Source organism: Notamacropus eugenii, chromosome 5 (genome assembly GCF_028372415.1).
Source record: "Notamacropus eugenii isolate mMacEug1 chromosome 5, mMacEug1.pri_v2, whole genome shotgun sequence".
Classification (NCBI taxonomy): Eukaryota; Metazoa; Chordata; class Mammalia; order Diprotodontia; family Macropodidae; genus Notamacropus; species Notamacropus eugenii.
Genome location: NC_092876.1, coordinates 19,868,963 through 19,890,230, shown reverse-complemented (window position 1 = coordinate 19,890,230; position 21,268 = coordinate 19,868,963). Strand labels below are relative to the sequence as shown.

The 21,268-nt window shown below is 46.5% G+C and overlaps 1 protein-coding gene across 1 annotated transcript; it reads left to right on the top strand.

Annotated features, from left to right (window-relative positions):
- The first annotated feature begins 346 nt into the window (after positions 1-346).
- On the top strand, positions 347-19,126 carry LOC140508292 (uncharacterized). Its single transcript, XM_072616101.1, has 5 exons — positions 347-1,302; positions 6,217-6,318; positions 9,774-9,850; positions 14,575-14,701; positions 15,478-19,126. Exons 1-5 carry the CDS (start codon positions 1,197-1,199, stop codon positions 17,379-17,381), a joined length of 2,316 nt encoding a protein of 771 aa, XP_072472202.1. The 5' UTR covers positions 347-1,196; the 3' UTR covers positions 17,382-19,126.
- Positions 19,127-21,268: the final 2,142 nt, after the last annotated feature.

The following is a 21,268-nucleotide window of genomic DNA, read 5'->3' as shown; positions in this document are numbered from 1 at the left end:
CAAGAAATTTGAAGATCATGAAAAATGTGGATTATTAGACTTATGGACAGGAAAACAATTTGTGGATAAACAAGTGATAAGGAAGAGTGTGAGGTATGAAAAAGATAATTTTGATTAGGTTAAATTAAAAAGGTTTTGTACAAGTAAAAGCAATGTAATGAGGATCAGAAGGAAAGCAGGGAATTTCTGGGGAGGTATCAGAGGAGGCTGGAGTTGAATTCGTGCAGCAGGACCTGGCTATTGGTATTTTGGGGTCCCAAACACCCCAAACCTCAACATTTTGTTCCCTGACCTGATCATATATATTGTTGGGAAATATATCTATTGATCAGTCCCCATTCAGCAGACACATAAGTCTCCTTGCTTTAGTCTCTCAGGCCTCCTGTTCAGGTCTGCTTTGTTTTTCTCATCTTTATGAGAGACTTTATCCAGAGGTGACAGGACTGGTAAAGTGTTGTCCTTCTATGGTTCTGGGTCCAAGGGAAAGGCCAAGGCTGGGGAGCCTGGCATGTCCGTGTGGCTCTTGCTTGGCTCTCTGTGGATGCTGCAGAATCTTCTTTTCCTAGCTTATCCCTTCCCGTGTTTGTCAGGATGGTTTTTGCTGAGTCTGACAGCAAGAGTGGGATCCTGCTGGTCTGGTTTCCCCCAAGAAGTGGAACACGTTTTATCAGATGTTTATTTCTATTCGTTGTCTTTTTACAAGCTTTTAAACGTGTTTCCTGTAAACAAGAGACTCAGGGTTTTGTTTTCTGACCCCTCCCCCGCTGGCTGTTGGGTTATTTTCAATTTTCCCTCAAAGTCCTGAGTCTGGTTTCTCTTTCTCGCCTCCTCTCACGTTAAAGTGAGTCCGAGACTCAGATTTTGGCTCCTTCATCCCTTTTAATTTTTCACTCTAAGTATTTAACCTTCCCCTTCCTCTTCCCCTCAGTTCCCTGTCACGTGCAATCCCCTTTCCCGTTTTCCCTTCACGTTATTTTCTATTTTAGGTTCTCATTTCCTGGGCCTTTCCCTCCAAGTCTTTTCCCGACTTCTCTTTTTCTTTGGTCTTTCTGCCCACCCTGCCCTTGCCTCTCGCATTCCTGACACTAGCCCCGCAGTTGATCCTTCAGGTTTCTCAGGCTTTCTGCAGGCAGGAATCCTTTCCACGTGACTCTTTCCGCGTCTGCAGTTGCCTAGGAGACCACGTCCTGCAAAGGATGCTGGGAAGATGGCGGCGTAGGTCGTATAGTTTCAAGCTCTGCAGAATTCCCTCCGCCCCAGAGATCAAAGAGCAGGTTCGGGCGGACCCGGAGCCGGGACCAGGTGAGAGTCGGGCCCCAGCGTGGGGAGCCCCGAAGGGAAATCCCGCGAGATTTCCTTCTCCGGGCCGGGTCCCACCCCAGGAACTTGTACTGGGAGAGTGAGGCGTGGGGGAAGCCTGGGGAGACCCCCCGGGGCCCAGGAAGGGGAGACCCGGATGTGGGGGGAGGGGCAGACCCGGCGGTGCTGGGGGCCTCGCTTTGAGGGGCAGGCTGTCCGGGGCCCCTTAGTCCCCAAAGGCAGGGTCCGAGGTCGCGGGGCATCATGGGAAGGCGTGAGAGGCAGGAAGGGCCCGCGCAGGGATCGGGGGCTGCTCGGTGCCCGGAGCCCGGGCCGGGATTCCGCGAGGACGGGCCGGAGTCTGCCCGCGGCCTCGGACGTGCCCGCCTCCTTCACGGCCCGAGGAAGCCTCGAGGACGTCGGATCCCGACCTGGATCCGCGGCCGAAGCCCCCGCGCGTGGGGATCTCTCGGTCCCGTGGGGGGGTCTCTCGGTCCCGTGGGGGGGTCTCACGGTCCGTGGGGGTCTCTCGGCCCCGTGGGGGGGTCTCTCGGTCCCGTTGGGGGGATCTCTCGGTGTGTGGGGGTCTCTCGGTCTGTGGGGGGTCTCTCGGTCCCGTGGGGGTCTCTCGGTCCCCTGGGGGGATCTCTCGGTCCGTGGGGGTCTCTCGGTCCCGTGGGGGTCTCTCGGTCCCGTGGGGGGGTCTCACGGTCCCGGGGGGATCTCTCGGTCCGTGGGGGTCTCTCGGCCCCGTGGGGGGGTCTCACGGTCCCGGGGGGATCTCTCGGTCCCGTGGGGGGGGTGTCTCTCGGTCAGTGGGTGTCTCTCGGTATGTGGGGGTCTCTCGGCCCCGTGGGGGGGGGGTCTCTCGGTCCGGGGGGGTCTCTCGGTCTGTGGGGGTCTCTCGGTCCCGTGGGGGGGGTGTCTCTCGGTCCGTGGGGGTCTCTCGGCCCCGTGGGGGGGGTCTCTCGGTCCGTGGGGGTCTCTCGGTCCCGTGGGGCGGTCTCTCGGTCCCGTGGGGGGGTCTCGCGGTCCGTGGGGGTCTCTCGGTCTGTGGGGGTGTCTCGGTCCCCGTGGGGGGGGTCTCTCGGTCCCGTGGGGGGTCTCGCGGTCCGTGGGGGTCTCGCGGTCCGTGGGGATCTCTCGGTCCGTGGGGGTCTCTCGGTCCCGTGGGGGGTCTCGCGGTCCGTAGGGGTCTCGCGGTCCATGGGGATCTCTCGGTCCGTGGGGGTCTCTCGGTCCCGTGGGGGGGTCTCTCGGTCCCGTGGGGGGATCTCTCGGTCTGTGGGGGTCTCTCGGTCCCGTGGGGGGGGTGTCTCTCGGTCCGTGGGGGTCTCTCGGCCACGTGGGGGGGGTCTCTCGGTCCGGGGGGGTCTCTCGGTCTGTGGGGCTCTCGCTCCCGTAGGGGGGGGTCTCTCGGTCCGTGGGGATCACTCGGCAAGTGGGCATCTCTGGGTCCCAGGGGGATCTCTCGGTCCGTGGGGGTCTCTCGGCCCCGTGGGGGGGTCTCTCGGTCCGGGGGGATCTCTCGGTCCGTGGGGGTCTCTCGGCACGTGGGCATCTCTGGGTCCCGTGGGCATCTCTCGGTCCCGGGGGGTCACTAGGGGAGTCCCCGGTCCGTGCGTGGGACGGGAGTCCGGTCCTGTGGGGTCCGTGGGATCCCGCTTTGTGGAAGGAGAATTCGGTGAGAAATGGCCGGAGCCGCCGGGTCAGGGTCGGTCCGAGCGCACGGACCGGACCGGGCTCCGCAGGGACTGGGCCTGCGGGGAGACCCCGGAGGAGAGGAGGGGGGATGGCCGCGGGTTCTGACGGTCCGGCGCCGGTTGGGACGCGGTGGTTCCGGGGTGTTGGGCATCCTGGAGGCGTCTCTGCTCGTGTTGTAAAAGAGGAAAAGTGAGGCCAGGAGGGTCAGGTGACGTGTCCAGGGTCTCACGGCTGGTGTCTGAGGCGGAATTTGAACCTAGGTCTTCCTGACTCCAGACCAGGCGTGTTCGGTGCTTAATGGATGTTGATCGATTGTCCTGATCAGCCTTATGGGCTGAAGGCAGCTTGGAGGTGGGTGAAATCTGTGAGGTTCCTTCTTCATCTGAGAGCCCAGGAGCCTTGGTGCCGTGAGCCCCTTCTGCCCCAGCTCAGCTTTACTTCTCAGTACCCAGTGGGCAGGGATGGGGTCCCCAGAGCCAGGGAATTGTTGGCCACCTCCTAAATGACTGAGGACCTGGAACTTGGTTCTCAATTCCTCTTACCTCTCCCAGTGAATGAATGAATGAATGAATGAAGTGGAAAAGTCAGTTATCCAGCTCTTCATTAATATATGCCAGGATCTGCAGTAAGTGCTGTAGTCTCTAGGACCAGAGGGCACATCTGCCCCCATTAGCCCAGCTAATTACAGATGCTGGCCTTTGGAAATCCTTTCCTGAAATCCAAGTATTTTTGATTCCTGAGTCCCTGACCCAAGATGGAATGGGAGTGTGGGGGTTGGGTTATCACCCCTCCTCCCACCTCTGACCTTGCTCCATTCTCTTTATTAGCATTTGTTACTCCCTCACTCCTACCTACCAACTCCTGAATTCTGGAATTCCATGTTCCCCTTTTTTCCCTGGGCCTTTATTCCTCCACCCTCTCACCATCCCCCTTCTTCTCACATTGCACCCTTCTTCTTGGTGGATTTTAGAAATGCTAATGTTTCTCTGAAAAATTTACCCAGACCCAGTTTTCCCTAGCTTCCATCTCTTGAGTTTTCCCCGTTGTATGGGGTTAATAGCTCAGTCGATTTATTTCTCAATTTATAGTCCAGCTCTCATACAATTCCTGGACGTACTAAAATAAAAGCACTCCCTGCTTTTGGGGAGTTTACACTCCGTTGGATTGATGTGGGGGGTGGCCACATAATGTATCAATTTTGGGGAGATCTCTGGGGGTGCAGTGCACTGTCTCTTGGGAGATGATTCAAGATCTCTGAACATCAGAGCTAGCCTGGATCTTGGAAATGTTCCAGGCCATTCATCTCTCCTCAGTGACCTGCTGAAGGTGTCCCTTCCAGCCTGTGTCTGAGACCAGACTTGGACCCAGGTCTTCTGATTTTGAGTCTGGCTCTCTGTTCATAATCTGTAAATGATTCCTTAGATCAAGCTTATGCAAGAGGAGACAGATGGAAGGTCATCTCTGAGAGGAGGGTACTAGCTTCTGGGTAAGGAGGAAAAAAAACCAGGGCAGGTCTGCAGAAGGGCAGGTTTGAGCACCATCTGTAAGGACACTAAGGTCCATGGGAGAAGGGAAGATCCTTCCAGGCTGGAGGGAGCAGAGCTAGGGGACAGTTTTCTGTTTGTCTGAGGGGAAGGGGCTGAAAGGCCAGTGAGTGGAGCCTGTGCCTGGAAGGGGCATAATCTAAGAAGAATGCAGAGGTCTGCAGCTCACTTGGATTGTGCCTTATGGCCTCATTATCTAATGAGTTTGATTAGATGACATAAGGTGCCATTTACACAGCTCATAGAGTAAGAAGGGATATTGTGGTATCTTGTTTTGCTCCCAGAAATGCTCTTGAAAAAGAGTAAAACTCCTGGGCTGCTGGGAACTTGTGACAAGGTAAGCATGGGTAACGCGCTTTGCAAGTGATGGTCAAGTACATGCTGGCTTCAGGGGTGGTGACAAACAGCCCAAACTCTAGGGGTCATGCCCAGGTGACAATTATCCTCACTACCACACCTTCCCAATCTGCATAAGGGGGGAATGTAGGGAAATGAAGAAGGAGGCATTTAAAGTAACCCTAACTCTAACAGGCAGGACAGAAATGTCACCTCACTGCTGCTTCTTCCTGGTGACCCCATACCCACTGCCTCCTGAGAAGCTGAAAAAAACAAGCCTTCCTCTCCCACTGTCTCTGACTTCTTTGAGTGAGAATGGGTCTCTTCCATGGGTCTTTCAGAGGGCACTCTGGGAAGGGAAGCAGTGGGCAGCAGCACCTCCTCTTGGGCTAAGTCCTTGACCTTGCCTGGGAGGTCCTGTGGTCCCCAAACCATTTCTCTCACAATTGCCTTTTTAAATAGTTTCTGGGACAAAAAATAAATTATTACAGAGAACTGTCTAACTACTCCAGTACCTTTGTCCAAGAAAATCCCCAGTGGGGTCAGGAAGAATGGGACCCAACTGAAAATAAGTGAACCCCAACTTCCTTTCAACACTCAATCACTGAACTGCCAACTCCAAACATGAAATGCCCAGGTCTCTCCCACTTTGAAAAGACCTTCCCTTAACCTCATCCTTCAGCTAGCCTCTTTCCTCCTTTTGAGGGGCAACTGCTGGTGCAGTGGATAGAGCACCAGTGCAGGAGTCAGGAGGATCTGAGTTCAAATGTCACCTCAGACACTTGCCACTCACTAGCTGTGTGAATTTGGGCAAATCACTTAACCCCAGTTGCCTCATCCTGGGTCATCTCCAGTCATCCTGATGAATATCTGGTCACTGGATTCAAATGGCTCTGGAGGAGAAGTGAGGCTGGTGACCTGCACAACCCTCCCTCACTCAAAACAAAGTCAAGTGCAGGTCCTGTCTTTATTGACAACTGACAAACACACATTTCTCCTTTTCACAAGTCACTTCTCAGACAAAGCTTCCTCTACTGGATGGTCTCTCCTTTTCCCACCCTCTGCTCCCTTCTCCAACACCTGCAAATCATTTAGGCAGCTCAAAGCAATGGTGTCCTTATTTGTGAAGACCCTAGCCCAGGGGTGGGGAACCTGTGGCCTTTGTTACTTTACAATTAAATCGTTTTCATTTTTGAAATTTTTCATACTACTTAGATTTTTACTAAAGAATGTACAATTTCAAGTGTAATTAATTGAAGCTCCTTGAATGAAGCCTGCTTTGATTAGAGCCAGGTGTAGTCTCTTCATTGGCTTTTTCCTGACTTCTCTGTAGCATTCATTATTGTTACTCATCCTGACCTGTTGGATAAAGAAGTCCTTGAGGATTCCTGTCCTGGTTCTCCTGCTGCCTGTGGTACTGATACCCAAGGGATCCGTAAGTCCTTCCTCTGATCTGACTTGGTCTCCTTTGCTCCCTGCCCACCTTCCTCCCTTCCCATGTGGGTGACTGTCCCTCAATCCTGGGTCTGCTTTTTGTAACTGTCAGTCTTCTGCATGATGTGACCTGGCTGGGTGGAACTGGGTTGTGCTGGACCTCACGTAGACCTGCATTCAAACTATGCCTCTGATACGTGTCAGCTGTGTCAGGTCACTCAGTACCTTAGCCTTAGTTTGCTCATCTGTGTATTTGAGACACTGCACTGGGGAGCAGAAGAGAAATAATGTCTTGTATTAAACTCATTGAAGTTAATGTTGAGATATTCCTCAGCCTACAGGTCCTAAGAACCTTCTAGACAGAAATACAAATGGCAATTACTCACCTTTTCATCACACCCATGTGACAGGAACTGCCAAGCACTTGACCAATGGAATCTGTAGAGCAGCCTTTGAGGGGAGGTGCCATTGTTCTCCCCACTTTATAATTGAGGAAAGTGAGAGAAAGAGTTCTAGTGACTTGCCAAGAATCAAACAGTGCCTGAGATCAAATGTGAACCCTTGGTTCTTCTGACTCGAGGCCAAGGCCTCTCTCACTTGTTCCAACTAGCTGGAATTCCTCCCAGAAGATAAAGTAGCTTCAGCCCCCTGGTCATTACCCTGTGGTTAGAACCTCAAGGGAAGAAGGGCAAGTAGAGGCATAATTGGGGGTTCTCCCAGCCTCAGTCCATTTGGGGAGGCTGGGCAGCCACTTTCCTCATTGGGGTGGTGGGGTAATAGAGACAGAATGTCAGGGGATTTGGGTTTGGGGAGAATGTTAACCTTGGTCTCAGAACTTGCAAAGTTTGTTTCAGTGGGGATGTTTTCCCTTTTCCAGAATGTCTGGTGGGGTCAGGGGAGGTAGGTCTCTAGTTAATTCTGTCAGAGTATCTTGGTGAGAACTGCCCAGTTATTGGAGGTCTCCCTCAAGATAGAATCAGTGGGCTTAGACTGTGAAAAAAAGAACAACTGAGGGTCTGTCTTTATTCTCTAAACCCTGTAAGGAAGCTGAGTTTCTTTGACATCTAAGGTAACTTTCTGGAGAGAAGCTGTGTCCCCCAAATTCAGTTTGTTTGTTCCACATTAGCAACCTAGAAGCCATCCTTGATTCTTTCCCCTGCCTTCGTTCTCTTTCCCCATAGAGCATTAGTTACTAAATCTTCTTGATTATCCTTTTAACTTGTCTGAGTCTGAATGTGTTATATCGTTATCTCCAAGTTTTACAGTTTTACTGTCTATTTTTGCCTTTCCTTTTTTTCTTTGGAGAGCTGTCTGTCTCTCTCCCTTCCACTATTTTGCTGAACCACTTTGCAGTACTGGCTACAGACAGAATTCTCTCTAATTGGGCCAAGTAAACAAAACTGCCCATGTGAGCCACCTCTGCTCCAAAGACCTGACTATGAACTTCACTGTATTAACTTAACTAACTCTGTAGGCACTGGGGTGGGGGTGGGGGAAAAGGAAGGAAAATCTACTCTGAGGGGGACAGATCTCTGTATGCCTCAATTTTAGTCCTCCCCACATCACTTCCTCTCAGTGAATTCTAGCGCCTCCCATAATATCTATGTGTAATTAAAAATGCATCTGTTAGCTATTTAAGAGCCCTAGAAAGCTGGGCTCCAGCTTCCTCTCCAAGTTAGTTACACACAACTCTTCCTCACACAACACTGAGCAGTCAAACTGGCCTTTTGGCTTCTCCTCCTTGGTGATGCTCCATCCCAGGCGTTGTCTTTATCCTGGTGGTTCCCAGGGTTAGAGGGCATCCCTCTCTTAAAATCCCTGAGTTCCCTGGAAAAGCTCTAAAAAAAGCTTTTAATTCTCCACTGAGCAGTCAGTTTTACACCAAAACAAGTATGTTTATAGATATCTGTGTAAATATGTGACTATATAAATCTGTAGGCAGGTAGGTATACTCCTTCATATGGCTTTATTTTTTCTCCCCAACCTTTCCCTTTCCTCTCCAGTTGAGGAAATGAGACCCTTGGGGCTCTCCCCCTCTGTTCCAGGCCCTGAAGGATGAGTCTGTGCCTCAAGGCTTCACTGTCCAGCCCAGCAAAGTTTTCTACCACAGAGCCCCTCCCTGCCCACCACTCCCCATTGCCAGATAAGGTCCCTGAGGGTGGGGACTGGCGTTACTTTTGTAAGAAATACAGAAAACCTAAAAGAACCTAAAGTATCCTTAAGGATTCTGTGCTGGGGTATTGTGCTTCCCTCACCCCCAAAAGCAATGCCTGGTCAGTCCTTCTGTGGTCTCCTTAATTTCCTGCCATCCTTGTGCCTAGGACTAACACGTCCTGGTTCCTGCCCCTCTCCCTTTACTATTAGAATTCAGGTTTTGAGCAACGGAAGAGAAAGAGTTGGGCCTCCCAGGGCATGGAATGATATTACTAAATCAGCTAACAACTAAACCCCTAGACTTAGAGGGAGGTGAGAAGGATTTTATCAGTAGATAAAGTTTATAAAATGAGCTGTAACAGGAGTTGGGACCCAGGGGTCCTGGTGTCCTGGCCCCAGCTCCCTATTAGGATCTACCTATATTCCCATGAGAGAAGATCTCTTGGCAGATGAAAACAAGATAGAAGTTAAGGCCCCTCAATGTTCAAATGGGGGATAGAAGGTCAGGAATGGAGATGGGCCAAGGAGGCAAATGTCTGCAGTGTGGAGGAGAGCTCAGTGGGAGTGGGCAAGTCTGGGCCCAGGTTGTAGAGAAGAAAGGGGATGTGAGAAAGGAAGGATCAGGGGAGGGGATTGGCTGGGAGAACCAGGAGGGATTTAGGCTGGGCATATGCTTGTGGGGAAGATGAGTGTATTGGAGGGAGAGCTGGAAGACCAGGAGATTCTGAGCAAGAAATCTTTAGTCTCAGAGAAAGGTAAGGGATGGAGAGAGGGGAGCTCACGTATGGCCAGCCAGGTGGGTAGGGGCCCTGGTGGAATTCTCTCCCTGGGGTGATGTTTCAAACCCTAAGAGGAGGACAGGGAAGAAGAGGGTTCAATTTAGAAGATGGATAGCAGGGCTAGGCAGGACTCTTGTGATTAGACTAGAGCAGGTTGTCTGGGAACAGAAGCAGTAGGTGGTGAGATCTCTACTTTCTTTGGAGCTAAGGTCTCTATGCATTCTTCATTCAGAACAGAGAAACCTTTATGTTCCCTGGAGCTGGGGTCTCTCTGACCTCTTCCCTTGGAAGGGAGATGTCTCTGCCCTATTCCCTTGGTGGGGAATTCTCTGTCTTTTACTTTGGAAAAAAACTCCCTGCTGCCCTCTTCCTGAGGTGGAGTCTCTCCCTTGAGGGCAGAGCAGGGCCTTGGTTACCATTCTGAGAGCTCTCCCTCCCTCATTCTTGGCAAGTCAGCATCCACCCTGGGAGGGGAAGGTAAAGTTAATTTCTCTCCCTGCCTGAAGTTCTTCTCCCTCCCCAGGTCACCTTGCAGAGGACCACAGCCTATTCCTAGGCCAGAGACCAAGGAGAATGATTCCTGTGGCTCAGAAACCACAGGTGAGTGCAGTCCATCCACAGGCCTGACCAGCATTAGCAAATCTGTAATCCAAGAGAGCCAAGGAAGCTTTATCTTGTTAGAGGTGGGTTGTCCTTTGCACTGCTGACAGCAGAAAAGATGTTCTCCTGGTTCTGCTCATATCGTCCTGCCTCATTCCACACAAGTCTTCCCAGGTCTCTCTGAATCCTTCCCAATTAACATTTCTTAGGTTGAGTGCATTAGCATTTAGAAAGTGGCTTCTCTGTGCCAAGCACTGTGCTAAAGTTTTGCTTGTGCAAAGAAAGTTTAAAAAATTAACAGTTCCTGCTCTCCATGAGCTCAGTCTAATTGTCAGCATCTGTCTGTAAACATGCTCTGTAGGGCGTGGATGAGAGGTACTCTGACAGAGAAGGATCCAGATAGCTTGGATATTTGGATAGGAGGGGAGATGTTAGTTGGGATGTGAAGAATACTAGGAGGCCCAGGTGAGGGGGGAGGATAATCCAATCATGAGAGATAGCCATTGGGAAGGCCCAGAGTCAGGGGATGGAGGGTCTTGGTTAAGGATCAGCCAGGAGGCCAGTGTCCCTGGGTCAGAGAGAAGAGGGCCAAGGTGTGAGAAGGCTGGAAAGGGTTGAGGGGCTGGTTACATGTTATGTGTTATGTGCCAGGAGCCATATCAGTATAGTCTCATTTGATCCTTTTGTGAGAATTGTCAGTATCCTTGCTAGGGATAGGCAGAATATGAGAGTGCAGGTTACACACAGACAGTGCACTGTGTTTTATTTATCTACTCAAGAGTGTGACACACTCTCTGATGGACATGGGTGTCTCCCATTTCCACTAAGGACATAGAGACCAGCTCTCCTCCTGAGGTACATGACCCAACCTGTGGGTAGGATCCCTGAGGCCGTGCAGGTAAGCTGACCAAGATATTTTGGGTCACATCAGATTAGGGGACAGAGAGAGGGAAAGGAACATTTTTAGGAAAAAAAAGAAAGTGTAGATTCAGAGTTAGGTTTAGGAAGGTCTGTCACAAGGGTCTTTAGCATAGCTACTTATACCAGTCCAAAGAAAATGGTAGCTGCTTGATTAGTCAGGTGGTTAATCAACATTTGCTAAGCCCTTTGTGCCTTAGACAGAATAACAGGACAGGAAGAGGGTCCTGAGTTTTCTCAAAGAGATTGGGGGAAGGGAGGGACCTTCAGAGCCATTGACCTACTTCAGGACATCCAGTATAGCATCCAATGGAGTGAATTACAGTTTCTCCAAAATTCATTTTTAAAAACCATTACCCACTTTCTATGTGAAAGCCTCAGTGGTCAGATTTGGGGGATATTAATGCAATAGGTGTGAGCGTGCTCTTGAGAGAGAAGGAAAGGGATTGGGGAAGTGGGGTGAGCAGAGAGCAACAGTCACAGGATACATGTTGGGCTGATTGAGTTGAACTCTCTCCAATGAGGAGACAGGGCCTCTAGGGGAGGGCTCTGAGGGGCTGAGTGAAGTAGGAATCATGGCATGAGGGTGGCATCAAAGGCCACTTCTTGGTCTCTGAATCTTAGTCAGTTAGATTACAGGTAGGCCATCTGACCTCCTAGCTCAGACCTTCCTGGGAACTGTAAGCCCAGTACAGGATTTTTAGGAGACATCTTCATGTCAAGGAAGAGGACTGCTTCTGCCAGCCAGGGAGTCTGCCAGGAGGAGGAGTCCAAGGCAGAATTTGCCTACAAATGTGGGCCATATGGAAAGCAGAAGAAGGCTTCCTGAGGGGGTCCCCCACTCTCTTTCTGCCTCACTCCTGAGTCCCCAGGATCATCTTCTTCCTCCATTCACACTCATGGCTAGAAATTCAGGCCTCTGCCTTCTGTACTCCTATTCCTGGTCTCTATCAGCTGCAATGCCATGGCCATGGCAATGTCCCCTCTTCTTACTTGACCCTGTCCCAGTTCACCCACTTCCTCTCCAAGGTTCACATTGTGCCTGGGCCAGAATGTAATAAACTAAATTACAATGGGGTTTCCTCTGAAGACACATGGGTACTTGTGATGTTTTACCCTCTATCAGTGGGTCGTACCTTCACAAAACATACTCTTAACATTTGGTATAAAGGCCATATGTTCAGAAATTATAAAGAAAAGAGTGAAGAACCTCATTACATTAAAGTGACAATATCCTCGGATCTGAACGTAATCCGTCTAGAGCAGGGATGGGGAACGTGCAGCATTCAGGGTGTGACTTCTGGATGCATAAGTGCAGCTTGTCGACTAAATCCCATCTTACAGGACAAATTTGTCAGATTTGGATATTAAAGCATCAATGCTAAATTTCCAGAGGGCCCTTTTAGGAAAGGAAGAATGAAAGCTGAGTTAGGTAAAGGGATAAGGAGTGAGTAGAGGGCAGCAAGGTGGCCCAGTGCACAGGGCCCTGAGCTTAGAATCAGGAAGACTTATGTCATGAGTTCTACTCTGACATCAAACACTTACTAGCTGTGTGATGCTGAGTCACAGGTCACTTAACTGTGTTTGCCGCAGTTGATCATTTTTAGCAAGAGCAGGAAATGACAAACCTCTCCTGTATCTTTGCTCAGAAAATCTCAGCTGAGGTCTAGAAAAGTCAGACACAACTGAAACAAGTGAATAATGCCATGCCATGTGTCAAGGCCTGGGGACTCAAGCATGAACGAAGAAAAGCTGACCCCTCCCCAGAGAGATTCCACTCTGAATGGAAAGACAACACACCAAAGGAAGAGATTTTGGGGAAAAGACCCTGGGACAGGTTGGCACAGTCAGTGGGAAGTTCCAAAGTAGAGCACCACGGTGCACATGTGCAAATGTAGTGATATGTGAGCTGACCATCATCTTAAGTAGGTGTTTGGAGGACATGAGCTCACCCCATGTTGGGGAAGAGAGAATGTGGGAGGATGGAGAAGGAAAGAGATGTGCATGAGCTTCTGATGTGAACAAGTTAGGGATTGCAGACATGGATTATCACTGAAGAAAAGCATGGCCTTCCTCTAGTGATAGTTCACCCTGTAAATGAATAGAATGCAGTGAAGAGTCAGGAGTCAGAACATCTAGTGAGAAGAGTTGTAAAATCTTGGGAATCTACAGAAATCAGGGAGAGAATCAAAGATTCTTTAATTACTCAGAAATTCCATAACAGATAGATATAAAGGAGGCCATATGTGACATATATGAATGCAAGATAAAAGAGATGTTTTAAACAAAATCAGAATGATAAAAAGATGAAGAGATTTTTATCTCCAAGGAAGAGAATTGCTCCACAGTAAAACAACTTCTTAACCAGTGAATCATACCGTTCTGCTAGAAATGGGAAGTATCAAATGGAAAGTGCCTTGGCTAAACACATTTTGTATGTACCAGATTGTGACAATAGATGGGCCCTCCCAAGCATCAGTTGAATTGAAGAAGCTGTCACTTTCTCATACAATCTCTATCAGTCTTCTTCATGAATTATTCTTTTGACTCCCTGAACAACCCAAGCCCAGTGGTCCAGAATTGTAGCAGCATGATGAAATAATTTATTTTTCATAAATTTGCAATGTCTTTGTTATACATTGGCTTAATCTGTAACCCCACTTGATAAAATTTTACATTTTTAATGAAGGAAGGAACCTTCCTTTCCCCATATAGTTATTCTTATTTCTCTATAATCAAATACTAAAATGAATGAATGTATCTATTCCATGAATAGTTGAAAGCAATCATAAGGCAAAGAGAGAAGATGTTTAAGTATCACTCATCATACCCAGGGCCATCTCAACCCATCAGTATAAGAGCAGACAATTCTTCATTTGGCTGGAAACAGTCTTAAATCACTTAGATGAGGCCATACTGTGAGTAATCTATCTTTAGAATTCTTTTCATACTTTCTCTCCTTCCTCCCTTTTTGCAGACTTTTACCACATTGACTTGATAATGTCTTTGTTCACCCCCGAGGGATCACTGTCACACGATTGTTCTTTTTCCTCCTGGAATACACAGTACTAACCAACTTCTCACAAACTCTTCATAGAATATTCTTAATATACCACTTATAACAGAGGTGAAATTACACATGATCCCACTATCTCCCATACAGATTCTTAGTGCATCACTAATAAAGCACATATCCTGTTTCTTAGGGGCAGCTAGGTGGTGCAGTGGATATAGCACCAGTGCAGGAATCAGGAGGACCTGAATTTAAATCTCACCTCAGACACTTGACACTCACTAGCTGTGTGACTTTGGGCAAGTCACTTAACCCCAATTATCTCATCCTGGGTCATTTCTAGTCATCTTGATGAATATCTGGTCTCTGGATTCAGATGACTGTGGAGGAGAAATGAGGCTGGTGACTTGCACAGCCTTCCCTCACTCAAAACAAAGTCAAGTGCAAGTCATATCTTCATTTCTCTGATGGCATGGTCTTCCTTGGCAAGCAAGGATGAACACATATATCTTGTTCCTAATTGCATCAGGAGAAGCATTATCTAGGAAAACATTTTACTTGCTTTGATTATTTCATCATGTTTCTCATTTCAAGTGTCAAATACTGTTCTCTATATTCCATTGTGCTCTTAATAACTGATTTCAGGTGTTGACTATGATGCTCTGAAAAGTTATGAGTGTTAGAGAAATCCTTTCACTGGGCTTCAGTTTCCCCTTCAAAGTGGATGAGAGTTGGACTAGAGGAATTTTGGAGTCTCTTTGAGCTCTAAGTCATGTGACTTTTGATGGTTTAGCAGTTGGTGACATTCAAGGATGTTATTGTGGACTTCACTGAGGAGGAGTGGGGCCTCTTGGACCATTCTCAGAAAGAGCTGTACAAGGAGGTCATGCTGGAGAATGTCCAGAACCTGCTGTCCCTGGGTAAGGACCATTTCCTTACTTTTCTTGATGTTACTTGTCAGGCCTAAATTTTCACACATGGCAGAAAATGGATCCGTATTCTGGTGCATCTCAGCTTCAGAAGCTTCATTGAGTGCACACTCTTTTTTGTGTACCAACTCTGCATTGGTCTTGGCTTGCCACCTTTTCAAGTTAAATAATTTACCACGTCAGGTGTCAGACCTGAATGCCAGATTCCTCCTCTGTGAAGATTTTTAACAACTTCACTGAAAATGTCATGGCAGAAAGAGTGGAAGAGGATTCTGGTATGATGGCAGAGTTGGACAAGAAATCCTTGGCTGTCCAATAATCTCCTTAAAGAAAGAAAACATTGACCCAAAGTCTAGACAGTATAAAATACCAGGGAGTCCATCTGCCAAAATAGAAGCAGAAACTAACCTGTTCTCCCATGGAGAATCACTCTAATCTGTTGATATTAAATCTGGTAGCCATCTTGAGTTGTGGCTGTTGCTTTTGTTCAATGTGAATGGTTAGCTTGGAGTAAGTAAGTCTTGGAGTCCCGCACTCTGTAGTGTGCAGCTCCTTTGTCACCCTCACAGCCTGTCTGTCTCCTCTTTATGCTGATACAGTCTCTTAAGTGCAAGTGTTTGGTCTCAGAGTACATAAAATTTTGTTGCATTTCAGCTGTTAATGCCAAGGTCATGAGCCCCATAAATCTCCAGTAACCATTGCTATTGCATATGCTTATGTGTGTGTATCTTTTACTGTATCTATATTTGATTGTTTGTTTTCTTCAGATTTAGAGAGCAGGTTTGAAGAAAATGAGGTGACTAGAAATCTTGGAATTTTTGTGGAAAAACATGTCCTGCACAGATTGATGAGGGATGGTGTCTGGGACATCAAGTTGAGAGAAATCCATGACACTAATATAAATAAAAGTCCCAAGAGTGACTGTGAATTTGTTGAAATTGGAAAGAGAGTCAGACAGTCTAGTATGCTAAATCACTGTAAGAATATGACCTCAGGTAATGACTCTGTTCAGAGTAGCACTAGCAGGAGCAAACTTGGTTCCCATGGAAGACTCCACAGTGGAGAGAAAACTTTTGAATGTCATCAGTGTGGAAAGGTTTTCAGAAGAAACTCCAATCTTGTTGTTCATCAGAGAATTCATACTGGAGAGAAACCTTTTGAATGTCATCAGTGTGGAAAGTCTTTCAGAGACAGGAGCAGTCTTGCTGGTCATCAGAGAATCCATACTGGAGAGAAACGTTTTCAGTGTAATCACTGTGGAAAGGCTTTCAGAAATAACTCCCATCTTGTTGCTCATCAGAGAACCCATACTGGAGAGAAACCTTTTGAATGTCATCAGTGTGGAAAGTCTTTCAGAGACAGGAGCCGTCTTGCTGATCATCAGAGAACACATACTGGAGAGAAACCTTTTGAGTGTAATCATTGTGGAAAGGCTTACAAAAACAGGACCAGTTTTGCTGCACATCAGAGAATCCATACTGGAGGGAATCCGTATCAGTGTAAACAGTGTGGAAAGACATTCAGTTACAGGACCAGGCTTGCTGATCATCAGAGAATCCACACTGGAGAGAAACCTTATGAATGTAATCAATGTACAAAGGCTTTCACTGCAAAATATAATCTTAGGGCCCATCAGAGAACCCACACTGGAGAGAAACCTTATGAATGTAATCAATGTGGAAAGGCTTTCAGGTACAGGGGAAGTTTTGCTGCACATCAGAGAACCCACACTGGAGAGAAACCTTTTGAATGTCATCAATGTGGAAAGGCTTTGAGAGACAAGTTCCATCTTGCTGGCCATCAGAGAATCCACACTGGAGAAAAACCTTATGAATGTAATCAATGTGGAAAGGCTTTCAGGTACAGGGGAGGTTTTGCTGCACATCAGAGAACCCACACTGGAGAGAAACCTTTTGAATGTCATCAATGTGGAAAGGCTTTCAGAGACAAGTTCCATCTTGCTGGCCATCAGAGAATCCACACTGGACAAAAACCTTATGAATGTAATCAATGTGGAAAGGCTTTCAGATACAGGACAAGCCTTGCTGATCATCAGAGAGTCCACACTGGAGAGAAACCTTATGAATGTAATCAATGTACAAAGGCTTTCACTGCAAAGAATAAACTTAGGGCCCATCAGAGAATCCACACTGGAGCGAAACCTTATGAATGTAATCAATGTGGAAAGGCTTTCAGGTACAGGGGAAGTTTTGCTGAACATCAGAGAACCCACACTGGAGAGAAGCCTTTTGAATGTCATCAATGTGGAAAGGCTTTCAGCTACAGGGGAGGTTTAGTTGCACATCAGAGAACCCACACTGGAGAGAAGGCTTTTGAATGTAATCAATGTGGAAAGGCTTTCAGGTACAGGGGAGGTTTTGCTGCACATCAGAGAACCCACACTGGAGAGAAACCTTTTGAATGTCATCAATGTGGAAAGGCTTTCAGGTACAGGGGAGGTTTTGCTGCACATCAGAGAACCCACACTGGAGAGAAACCTTTTGAATGTCATCAATGTGGAAAGGCTTTCAGAGCCAAGTTCCATCTTGCTGTCCATCAGAGAATCCACACTGGAGAAAAACCTTATGAATGTAATCAATGTGGAAAGGCTTTCAGGTACAGGGGAGGTTTTGCTGCACATCAGAGAACCCACACTGGAGAAAAACCTTAAGAATGTAATCATTGTGGAAAGGCTTTCCTAAGCAGACCAAATCTTATTATGCATCAGAGAATCCACAGTAGAGAGAAACCTTTTGAATGTCATCAGTGTGGAAAGACTTTTCAGAACGAGATCCAGCCTTACAGCACATCAGAGAATGCACTGCAGAGATACCTTATGAATGCAGTCATTTTGGAAAGCATTTCAGAGAGCAGAATAATCAATCCAATTCCCATCGAGGAATCCACACTGGGCAGAAGCCTTATGAATATAATAAATGTGGAAAGGCTTTTCCAGTGAGGTAGAGTCTTGCCACCTACCCATCAGAGAATCCACAGCAGATAGAATGACTTTCAGAAAGAGCTCCCATCTTGCTGGACATCCAATAATCCACACTGCATGGAAGCTTTATAAGTATCAGTAGGGGGAAATGATTTTGCACAGAGATTCATTCTTGATACACAATCAAGAAGTCTATGTATGTAATCAACGTGGAAAGACTTTTAGATACTCCTCCCATCTTGCTACTTACCATATAATATAATGCAATGTAATCAATGTGGAAAACCTTTCACACAGAACTACCATCTTGCTTTACATCAGAGAATTCACACTGGGGAGGATGCTCAGCATGTAATTATTCTGAAAAATGTTTCACACAGCAATCCACTATTGTTATGCATCAAAAATTAGATGCTGCAGAGAGAAGTCTTTTGAGTGTATTAAATGTGGAATGATTTTCCACTGCTTTCAGATTTAGCTAAACATCATAGAATTCCCACTAGAGGTGAACCTCATGACTCTCATGAATGTGTCAAAGCTTTTAGTTACCACTCTTAACATATGTAACAAAAGCTTCCACACTTGGGAGAGACCTTATGACTGTAATCAAGGTAGTGATGCCTTTATGCAACAGTCATGTCCTATTTCCCTTCTCTGAATTCTTATGAAATAGAAATCTGATCACTGTCATGAAGAAGGAAAGGCATTCAAATGGGTTTAAAGGTTCTTTAGGATTAGAGAAAACATTCAGAGGAGCAGTTCTCTGTGGTCTCAAGATCACTTCTTACTTTCTGTTAGAGGATTCTTTGCGGAGAGAAGCCTCACCAGTGTGCCCATGAGTCATGCTCTTTTCTGGAGGATTGTGATCAGTATACAACCTTGTTCCTACTGGAATGAAGGTGGGAAGGACTTCCCCTAGAGGTTCTACTTTAGTGTACTTTGGAGAAATCATACTGGAGACAAAGCTTTAGATCTACTTACAAGGGAAAGCCTCTTGCAGCAGAACAGACTGCATTAGACCTGCCACCAGAAGACACCTCATTAAACATCCCCAAATTCCATGCTGTACCTAAAAGCCTATGCATGTAATGTTTTTTCTCTGAAATCCTACTATTTGCCATCTCTCCTCAGTATTTCATGACGTTCATATACTTCACTTCTTCAGTCATTCCTCCATTAATTGGTACTCACAGTGTTTCCTGTTCTTTGCAGACAAACTTTTTAAGCATCTTAGAACCTGTTGAACATCCGTTTCTGTAATGCTTTCTTTAAGAGGTTAGGTGAATTCCAGTTCAGCCTGTGGTACCTCCTAGTTGTATATCACTGAGCAAGTCATGTCACCTAATCCTGCCTGAGTTTCCCCATCTGTGGAATGGGGATGATAAGGGCATGTACCCCCCAGAGTTGAGGTGAAGGTTTAATTAAGCAATGTTTGTTAAATGTTTTGCAAACATTAAATCAGCATGGAAACACTACTTTTATGGCTATCATTCCTTGGATTCTTAGTCTCATACTCTTTTATTGGAGACCTATTAATATTTTTTAAGATAGTGGGCCATTTTATTTTATTCTTTTTTTTATTACTAATCTCTTTGTTTTCAGTTTCCTACATTCACTTCCCTAAGTCTTAGATTTTCTGTCCCTCCTTCAAGATGGCATGCAATGTTATATGGGTTTTACACAGACATTCGTATTATATACATTTTCACATGAGTCACGTTGCATAGAAGAATTAAAATGAATGGGAGAAAAGAAAACAGAACACAAAATAAAATACTCTGCTTCATTCTGCCATTCAGTTGCATAGTTCTTTCTCTGCATGTGGATGGCATTTATCTTCAAGACTCCATTGGGAATGTTTCAGGTCCTTGCATTGCTGTGAAGGGCTAAGTCTACCAGAAAAATTCCTCATACCCTGTGGTTTTTACTGTGTACAATGTTCTCCTGGTTCTATTCTTTTCACTCAGCATCAGTTCATATAAGTCCTTCCAGGCCTCTCTGAAGCCTTCCTGTTCATCATTTCTTATAACACAAAGCCTTACATTCGTATCCCACAACTTGTTCAACCACTGCCAAATTGATGGGCATCCCCTCAATTTCCAGTTCTTGGACCCCACCAAGAGAGCTGTTATAAATATTTTTGTATATGTGGGGAACCTTTCCCATTTTTGTGATCTCTGGCATGCAGCCCTAGATGTGATATTTCTGGGTGAAAGGGTATGCACATTTTTGTAGCCCTTTGGGCATAGTTTCAAATTTCTCTTCAGAATGGTTGGATCACCTCACAGCTCCACCAGCAATGAATTTGTGTTCCAACTCTCCCACATCTTCTCCAACATTTATCATCTTCCTGTTTTGTCATGTTCGCCAATCTGACAGGTGTGGTGTGATGCTCACTAAATTTGATAGGAAAATTTATGTACACCACAGGAAAGTAGGAGAGGTGGCAACAAGTGGCGTGAGCGGAATGTTAGAAGGGAGGGCTAATGGGAGAAGGGAGTCACTAGAAATAAATACTTTCGAGAAGTTACAAGGTCAGTTGTAGGGGTGAAAAAATAAGGGGGGGATAGGGTAGGTCAGAGGGCAATATAATTAGTATTACACAACATGATTACTATGTAAGTCTTTTGCAAAAGAACACATATTTAGTCTGTATTGAATTGCTTCCTGTCTCAGTGGGGCTGGGGAGGGAGGGAGGGAGGGAGAGAAGTTGGAATTCAAAGTATTAGAAACAAATGTTGAGAATTTTTATTACATATAATTGGGAAATAAGAACTACAGGGATAGGGGTATGGAAATTTATCTTACCCTGCAAGAAAAGAGAGAAGATGGAAATAGGAGAGGGGTGGGGTGTGATAGAAGGGAGGGTACATTGAGGGAAGGAGTAATCAGAAAAAATTGGACATGTTACAAAGTGGGGTAAAAGGAATTAGTATTAAAACAATAGACTGAATTAATTACTGAGAATAACTCAGTGGCATCTTTAGTTTGGAGAAAAGAATTTCAGTCTAAATTTCCTAGAGGAAGGTAACCTTGGGTAAAATTTGGCATTGATGGAAAAGTCAAGGTTTTAATGGTAAACTTGATTTTATGATTGCTATTTAATCAGGAACTAGAACATGTATAGAAAGGCATGTAAGCCACTTAAGACTTGCCTAAAAGATGTTCCTTAGCCAAAGTGAAACTATAGTCATATTTGAAACCTGGTTATTGGAACTTGCCATTTTTAGATGCTATGGGACTACTAAGTGACTGTTCTTCTGAGTCTAACTCCAGGTGTGGGTAGGAAGAAAGGCGGTCTGAGCCTCCAATACATGATGCCTGTAAGCTGATGAGATGCTGGTATGAACTACATAGGTGATCTCAAGGGAAGGGTGGAAGAGCAGCTGCTCAGCATGGGCTGAGGTGGGATTCTCCTGACTCAGTTTCCCCACTGACACCTGGCAGACTTTAAGCCTGACTGAATGCAAGTGGATAATCTAATCCTGCCTGGAATTGACATGAAGTTGGGGAGATATAGTATCCCTCCAATGTCCTTACTATTGGTGGCAATTTCCTATACTGAAAAGGTTTGTAAGGTTAATACCAGTTCCATTAAATTATAGATTGTTGGTAGG